This window comes from Arachis ipaensis, chromosome B08, assembly GCF_000816755.2.
Source record: "Arachis ipaensis cultivar K30076 chromosome B08, Araip1.1, whole genome shotgun sequence".
In the NCBI taxonomy this organism is placed as follows: Eukaryota; Viridiplantae; Streptophyta; class Magnoliopsida; order Fabales; family Fabaceae; genus Arachis; species Arachis ipaensis.
The window spans coordinates 60051117-60060014 of NC_029792.2; the positions used below are offsets into that span (position 1 = coordinate 60051117).

Consider the following 8898-nt stretch of genomic DNA (forward strand, 5'->3'; position numbering starts at 1 on the left):
CATGTCGTAGGAAGAGAGGACGTTACACCATTGGTTACAAAATCAGGAGAGGAAAGTAAATGCATTAAACTACACTTGGAAGATCTAGAGTCCGTTTCCTATTTATTTTCAATTCTTTTTTTGGTTTTATGATTTACCATTGATTTATCATTTGGGTGGGCTTTGTTTACATTGTTTGTCCTTATATTTTGTTCCACTTAAAAAATTAGGAAAAATATCATGAAGTGCACCCTCTTTGGTGACTTGGTTGACAAAGCCCTTGGCTTATTTGATAAAGATGATGGTCAGCCTATTATCTTGGTGGCACAATTCTTTAAGCCTAATTTCTATCTCAATAAGGTCAATGATCAAAATAGCCTTTATGCCTCTTACCTGTTTTTTAACCCTGAGATCCCCAATGTTCTTGCATTCAAGAATAGGTGTGTTGAAGATCCGTAGTCTGTCTTCACTTAACGGGCTCCCTTATTTCATTAATTTCACTATAATATTTTCGTAAGATTGTTTACTTATTTTATCTCATGTGCTTCAGGTTAATAAAGAGAGGTGATCTAAAGGCTCAGTGTATTAATTATATACAGAGCCATCCCGTAAATTCAATTAGTGATGAGTTGCATGGTGGTTCCTTACTAATCACTACTATTGAGGAAGTCTTGGACAAAACAAATGTAAGCTTCTCTATTGTTGATTTTTTTCAACCATGGTGTGCTTTGTTCATGTGGGTCTACTACGTACTAGCGTTATTGTGTTTTTTTGTGCAGGAAGCTTCATGTTGGATAATAGCCACTGTGGTTTCTATTGAAGTTGGTGGAAATGATTGGTATTATGATTTGTGCAAGAGTTCTCCCAGAAAGGTGAAGGAGAATAAAGGTTGTTATTCGTGTGAGCATTGCGGTAAAGTTGGTTTCAATGCTCCTCTGAGGTAGAGACCTTCCAACTTAAAAAGGCTTAATACATTTAAGTTGTTTTAGGGTATTGCTCACTTTTCTAATGTATTCCATAATACATTTTTAATAGGTATCATCTTCATGTTATTACTACTGATGGTACTGTTTGTATTGGCCTAATCATTTGGAAGCAAGAGGCAAAACTGGGTGTTGGAAAGTTTGCAAGAAAAGTCAAAGACCTCAGTGTAATTTTTTAATATTTGTATAGAAAATGATTTAGTACCTCAGTGTAAGTTGTTTAATATTTGTGTGGAAAATGATTTATGTACTAAATCATTAGAGAGCAATGAATAATGAACTGATTCTTTTTTCCTAATATTTAGAGAGGAGAAAATGTGGCATGCTATCCCAAAGTTTTGGATAGCATTATAAACAAGAAATTTCTGTTTAAATTGTCCATTATGAAAAAAAATCTCACCTCAATCGATCAAGTGTATAATGTAGTTAAGATCAGTGATGATGACACACTCATAGCCCTTTATGAGTCCCAGTCTTGCTCTATAGATATGGTGGTGTGTTTTATGTCTTTTAATTGTTATGTTGTTTAGTATTTGCTTTGTTATTGTAGTGATCACACTGTTTTTCTTAATAACTACCTCTTAGGGAGTTGACCAAAGTGTTTCCAATCTATTGCCTGCATTCTTTACTAATGAGGTTGAGTCTGATGTACATTCTGCTGCAGTTGTGTCTTTATCTAAGGTTTGTATATCATATGAAACATGCATAGAGCATCTGCTATGAGCAAATTTTATCAATCCCTCCCTCTTAAGATCTGCCTTTTTTGAGATGTGTTGCTACGCATGTAGGATTCAGGTTCGGAGAGCATTTTTTAGTACGGTCTTGAAACGCCTTGCAAGGGTGTTGTGGCTGATTCAAATGCAGGTGCTTCTATTGGTAGGGTGTATAGTCCAGATATTTAGGGCTCTACAACCAAGCCATTGAAAGGTCGTGCTGGGAAAATGAAGCTTGAGTAGTTAGTAACATAGGCTTCAGTTAATGGGGAATCCGAGGAAGGAATTTCCAGCTTAGTTGAAAATGCTCTTTTTTTATGTACTTTTTGCTTTAATGTCAACTTTAGTTGTTTTCTGCACGAGCACCTATTTGGAAGTTTATTGTAAGAACTCTATATATATATGTCAATTATAGTTTGATGCATCTTCTGTAAACAAAGTTTATAAATAGATAGTTTATTAGAGAATGGTTAGTCCTTAGGTTGATCACATTTTTTGTAACCTACCTTTGGAAACATATAAATACTCATTCCTTAGATTTTGATTATTTAAGCTGATTTGTTTCATTTAAGCTGATATTGGGCGATAACAACTCTTAAATAACAAGAACCTGGGTTAATAATGAAGTCATGCCATTTCATTGTACAAATTGGAGTCTAAAATTTTTAGGATCTTGATTCGTGAGCATGAACTTTATTATTATAAGGAATTTTATTTTTCAAGCGGTAGAACAATCTGTGCGAACAACTAGTGTAAGAACCCGCATTTTCACGTAAAACCGTTTCAATAAAATAATCTTAGTGCCCGGAATAGATTCAAAATTTAGAAGTTTTAATTTGAAAATAAAAATGTGAAATTTGATTTCAGTGAATTATCTGAGTTGGAAAATGTACTTCCTTCGAAAAGTTTTTGTAAAAATGCGTACTGGCGCTTGAGCCAGTAATATCGACTCTAGTCTGTCCAGTACTGTGTATTTTTAGAAAATAATATTTAGAAAATTGACTTATTGTTTTGAAAGGAGAAAAATAATTTAGAATCGAAAATCGGACACTAATCTTAAAGGTTTTGGCCCAAAGTGGGCCAAATGGACCAAAAATGCTAACGGGTTGGACCGGGTGCAAACCAGATCCAAGGTCCAACATATATAAGTGAGTAAATGAGCCAAGGAAGCTCATTTTAGCACAAAGAGAGAGAGAGAGAGAGAGTTCGGTTAGAGTGAAGAGAGGAAGAAGAGAGAGTGCTCTTTTCACCTCCACCTTCCGGGAGACATAACTTTTGATCCGGAGCTCCGATTGACGAGCCGTTTATGGCCACACGAAGCTCTCAACAAGCTCTTTCTTTCTATCTAAGATTTTCTGGTAAGAAATCTCTGTTCACTCTCCAGTTTCGTGCCCTATCTGTTCACACCCAAAAATATTTTTAGACGTGTGCGAACGCACAGGTCTGTGTGTACCCACAGAAAGCAAAATCTTTAGGGTGGGGGTGCATGCACAACGTGTGCTAGTACTGCCACCAGTGTGCCATTCCCAACGCATGCTTGCGCACAAGCTTGTGCGTACGCACAGCTCGTAATCCTTCGTTGGTATCGCATGCGCACAGGGCGTGCTGGCGCTGCCACCAGCAGCCCTGTCTTCGCGTGTGCGTACGCACAAGCCTGTGCGTGCGCACAGGACCAAATTCTCACCAAGTGTGCATGCGCACAGGGCTGTGCGTGCGCACACAAACCAGAAATCACAAATTCTGCCAAAGTTGCAGAATTCGGATTTTTGGCTCGGACTTCCAACGATCATATCTCCTTCCACAAAATTCAAATTTCAACCAAATTAAAACCATTTTAAAACTTATGAAATTATCTTTTCATTGATATAAAAATCATTAAATTTCGAAAACAAAAGCTCAAGATATGATCCATTGAAGTTCATCAAAATCTCAATTTTACCAAAACTTATAAACTCCCCATTTTTAAACATACATTTACCAATTCCATATAAAATCAACCCAAAACTCATCCATTCCGACATCAATCATTTCCAAACATTTTTCGATCAACAATCCACCAATTTCACCATATTTAACCAAACTTCAATTTAACAAGTTTCACCTCATAATCAACATTTCACATCTCAACCTCCAAACAATTATCCATAATTCATCAATCACCACATATATACATGTATACTCACATATCAATATCAATATCATAGATCAAATCATTCTCATCAACAAGAGTCTCAACTCTATCAACAATCCAACATTTTAATCCATGTTGCATACATCATTACATGTTTAAACAACCAATACAATCAATCACCATCAATTCAACCATCATTCATACATATTTTACTCAATTCAAATTATCCAACAACTACATCAACATTTCAAATCCCTATCCTAGGGTCACTAGCCTACGTTTTCACACCACATTACATTTTAGATACAGGAAACCGAAACCATACCTTGGCCGATTCCCGTTCCACTCGTAACACTTAGATTTCCACCTTTCAAGATTCCCAAAGCCTCAATAACAGATTTCCAAGCACCAAGTTCCTTTCCAAGCTTTCCAAAACCACCAATCAAGCTCCAAAACACATATACATAAAGCCTAAGCCATAATATCACATCAAAACACAATAACTCAATACTCAATACCTCAAATTCAACATTCTTAATAGGGTTTGAGGTCTCTTACCTTACTCCAGAATCAAGGGACCAAGAACAAGCCTTCCCTTCAAGCTAATTAGATCCTATAACACAAAGGAGCTCAAAATCTCAACATTTTTCCTAAGAAACTCAAAAATCAAGGCTAGGAATTCGAAGAAGAAAACGTAACTTACCTCAAGATTGCTTGTATGGGTTTTGTAGAGCTCGACGCCGTGGTCGTGTCGCCGCAAACGGTGCATCAATCGGAGCTCCAGATCAAAAGTTATCAACCATGGAATATTGAGATGAATAGGAACAAGGGTTTCAATCTCCCCTCTCTTCCTTTCTTTGTTTCCAGCGTGTGTGTGTTTGTTTTAGGGAGAGAGAGTGCTGAGCTTCATTAATTAAATGAAGCTTGGCTGGGCCTTGGACCCAACTTGGGTCTGGTTGGCCCGGTTTGGCCCGTTCGGCCCAATCTTGGGCCGATTTCTTTAAAATTGGTGTCGAAATTCTCGTTTCAAATTTCTTTACCACATTAAACCATAAAAACCTCATTTCTCACTTTCTAGAATGTATATTAATTTATAGGTTAATTAGCCATAAATTAACCAGATTTTACATTCTATCCACCTAAATGGGAATTTTGCCCACAAAATTTGAATGTAGTTACCTGAGAACAGGTGTGGGTAGTCTGCTCGCATCTCTGGCTCAAGCTCCCAGGTGTGCTCCTCAACACCAGCTCGACTCCATGCCACTTTCACTAATGAAACCTCTTTTTTCGTGCAACTTCTCAATACTCATGTCATCAATCCTGGCCGAGGTCACCGGTAGAGTCAAGTCTTCCTTTAACTGAACCGTTTCAAGTTCTAACACATGGCTAGCATTAGGAGTATACTTCCAGAGCTGCGACACATGAAACACGTCATGCAGGTTCGAAAGGTGAGGCGATAGAGCCATCCGATACGTCACCGGTCTAACTCTCTCAAGAATCTGAAATGGACCGATGTATTGGGGGTTCAGATTTTTCGTCTTAATCGCTCTGCCGACTCCTGTTATTGGAGTAACCTTAAGAAAAGCATGGTCTCCTTCCTCAAACTCTAAGGGCTTCCGCCTCTGATCGTCGTAACTTTTCTGACGGATCTGAGCAGTGAGTATCCTATCTCTGATTACCTTAACTTGCTTGGTAGTCTCAGCTATCAATTCCGACCCTAACAAGCTCTTTTCCCTGGCCTCATACTAGCATAACGAAGATTGACATTTCCTCCCATACAGAACCTCATACGGAGCCATTCCGATGCTCGCATGGTAGCTATTATTGTACGTAAACTCCACTAGCGGCATATACCGATCCCAGCTTGCCGGTTGATCCAGAACACAATTCCTCAACATATCTTCTAGGGTTTGGATTGTTCTCTCAGATTGACCATCGGTTTGAGGATGGTAACCTGTACTTAAGCTCAAACGGGTTTCGAAAGCTTTCTGGAATGCACCTCAGAACCTTGAAGTGAAACGGGGATCTCTGTCAGAAATTATAGTAGTAGGCATACCATGAAGTCTCACAATCTCCTTTATGTTCAAACGTGCTAACCCCTCAAGAGTATGATTCATCTGAATGGGTAAAAAGTGAGCTGACTTTGTCAGCCGGTCCACAATTACCCAGACAGCATCAAAATCGGTTCTAGTCCTCGGCAATCCTGACACGAAATCCATCGCAATGCTCTCCCACTTCCATTGAGGAACCTCCAAAGGTAGCAGCGTCCCGAAAGGTCTTTGATGTTCAATTTTCATCTTTTGACAAGTTAAACACTTCAAGACATATTCCGCCATATCATTCTTCATACCAGACCACCAGAACATAGACTTTAGATCATTATACAACTTGGTACTCCCAGGGTGGATTGCAAATCCGCTTTTGTGCGCTTCCTGAAGAGAGGAACTTTTGCATGTCTAGAAATTTTGTGGATAAATCCTCGTTGCAAGTATAGTTTCTAAACCTTCAAAAGTCCTTTCATACAAACGTTTTGGTTGTCACAAGTAACAAACCCCTTTGAAATTGATAACCGAGTATTCAAACCTCGGGTCGTCTTCTCAAGAAACTGCAGGGAAGTATGTTCTTATTATTGGTTATGAGTCTTGTAAATTAGAGGTTTTAGAAAGTAAGGTAGGGGTTTTAGAAAGTAAGGGAGCAGTATGATGCATAAGAAAAATAAAATAAATAAATAATTGTAAAATAAACTCTTGGCAAGGTATGAGAAATTGGAGGTCCTATCCTAGTTATCCTTATCAGGTGTGAAGAGAATTGGGTTTTAATCCCACTTTGTCAGCCTTTACTAAGCAAAGGAAGGTTGAGTGGACTGATTGGCTTGATTCTCAAGTCCTAGTCAACTCCTGTAGAGAAACTAGCCTTAGAGCAATCCTAGCTCAAGCAGAATCTGCCAATTTCAATCACTTGCTGAGTTTGATAACTCAAGTATTACCAATCACTTGACCAAAGCCAAAAGGGAGAAAAAAATATCTAAATTAAATTGAAAGCAATCTTAAACAGAGCAAAGCAATCTTAAATCTGAAATACCTCAAATAACATTAATTAAGAAAATTATATGTAACATGGAAGAGTTCATAAATTTAATTGAGAAAATAAATAAAAATAAAGAACCTGGATTGAGAGCAACTCCTAAAACTAAGAGAAATCCTAAATCCTAATCCTAAGAGAGAGGAGAGAACCTCTCTCTCTAAAAACTACATCTACTCCTAAAATTGTGAATATGAATGCCTTTTTTATGAATGGATGCAATCCCTCTACTTTATAGCCTCTAATCTGTATTTTCTTGGCCGAGAACTGGGTCAGAAACAACCCAGAATTCGTTGGTTGCAAATTCAAACATGCTGAATTTTCGTCACTGCGATGCGTCCGCATGGAGCACGCGATCGCATCGCCTAGCGTCAAGGCAACTATGGCATATTATATATCAAATCGAAGTCCCGAACGTTAGCTTTCCAATGCAACTAGAACCGCGTCGTTTGGATCTCTGTAGCTAAAGTTATAGCCGTTTGAGTGCGAGGAGGTCAGGCTGGACAACTTAGCAATTTCTCCAACTTCTTGTATTCCTTCCACTTTTGCATGCTTCCCTTCCATCCTCTGAGCCATTCCTGTCCTATAATCTCTGAAAGCACTTAACACACATATCAAGGCATCTAATGGTAATAAGAGAGGATTAATAATAAGTAAATATAAGATCAAAGAAGCATGTTTTCAATCATAGCACAAAATCAGGAAGGAGTTGTAAAACCATGCAAATAGTATGAATAAGTGGGTAAAGAGTTGATAAAATCCACTCAATTGAGCACAAGATAAACCATAAAATAGTGGTTTATCAACCTCCCTACACTTAAACATTAGCATGTCCTCATGCTAAGCTCAAGAGAAACTATAAAGGTGAAGGGGAATGGTAGAATGTATGAAATGCAACCTATCTGTATGAATGCAACTATATGCAGAATGTTTCTACCTACTTGGTTAAAAGTAAAATAAGTTCTCCAAGACAAATATAAATCAGATTCCACTAATTCAAATCATATAAAATAAAGTACAAGTAAACTTGTAAGAAGATAGCTCATGAAAGCAGGGAACAAGGGATTGAGCATCGAACCCTCACTGGTAGTGTATACACTCTAATCACTCAAGTGTTTAAGGTTCGATTCTCTCAATTCTCCACTAACCTTTCTTTCTAAGGCTTGCTCTTCATCTAACAATCAACATAAATTTAATGCACAGATACACATATCAAGAGGTCTTTTAAGGGTTGTAATGGGGTTAGGGTCAAGGTAGGATTGTATTTGGGCAAGTGGACTAAAATCTGAATCTTAATTAACTTAAACTTTCCACCTAACTTTAGACAATCCATGTAATCATAATACCACATCTAACTATCCATTAACCATGTTTTCCACATATTCATGCATTCTAATTTCAAGTACAGTACATATGCATTGCTTTCACCATTTACTTTGGGGCATTTTGTCCCCTTTTACTTATTTGCTCTTTTTCTTTCTTTTTCTCTCTCTCTCTTTATATATATATATATTTTTTTTTTCTTTTGTTTTTCTCAATGCATATGATTAAATTATTGAATGCATGAATATGTCCTAAACATTTCTTTCACATTTTCATAAAGATATATAACACCCAAGTCTCAAACCAAATATTTCGAAACCCACTTTTCCCACACTTAAATCATAAGCACCCTCACTAGTCTAAGCTAACCAAGGATTCAAATTAAGGACATTATTGTTTTCCGCTAAGAGTTAGTGATGAGCTAAAATAAAGAATAAAAGGGGTAAAATAGGCTCAAATTGGTTTGCAAAGGATAATGAAAGGTAAGGCCATATGGTATGTAAGCTCAGTGAAACAAAGGCCTCAATCATATAAATGCATGTATACATCAAACCATGGAAATATAGAATTAAGCAAGACAAAGATCACAATTTTAGAGAGAAAAACACACACCAAAAATAAAATATTGGTTGGTAAAATGCAACCAATTCAAAATAGGCTAAAAAATCTCATTGGTTTTGTATGTTCG

The 8898-nt window shown here is 37.4% G+C and overlaps 1 protein-coding gene across 1 annotated transcript; it reads left to right on the forward strand.

Annotated features, from left to right (window-relative positions):
- Nucleotides 220–1777, forward strand: LOC107611088. The gene is made up of 7 exons (XM_016313050.1): nt 220–419; nt 530–665; nt 759–919; nt 1015–1129; nt 1268–1456; nt 1548–1643; nt 1751–1777. The coding sequence occupies exons 1-7, from the start codon at nt 220–222 to the stop codon at nt 1775–1777; spliced, it is 924 nt and encodes a 307-aa protein (XP_016168536.1).

Bases quoted from the DNA above. Each gene is read 5' to 3' on its own strand.
- LOC107611088 (XM_016313050.1), top strand. From the start codon at position 220: ATGAAGTGCACCCTCTTTGGTGACTTGGTTGACAAAGCCCTTGGCTTA. The intron at 420-529 runs GTGTGTTGAAGA...CATGTGCTTCAG, and splicing joins GTTCTTGCATTCAAGAATAG to GTTAATAAAGAGAGGTGATC. The intron at 666-758 runs GTAAGCTTCTCT...TTTTTTGTGCAG, and splicing joins AAGTCTTGGACAAAACAAAT to GAAGCTTCATGTTGGATAAT.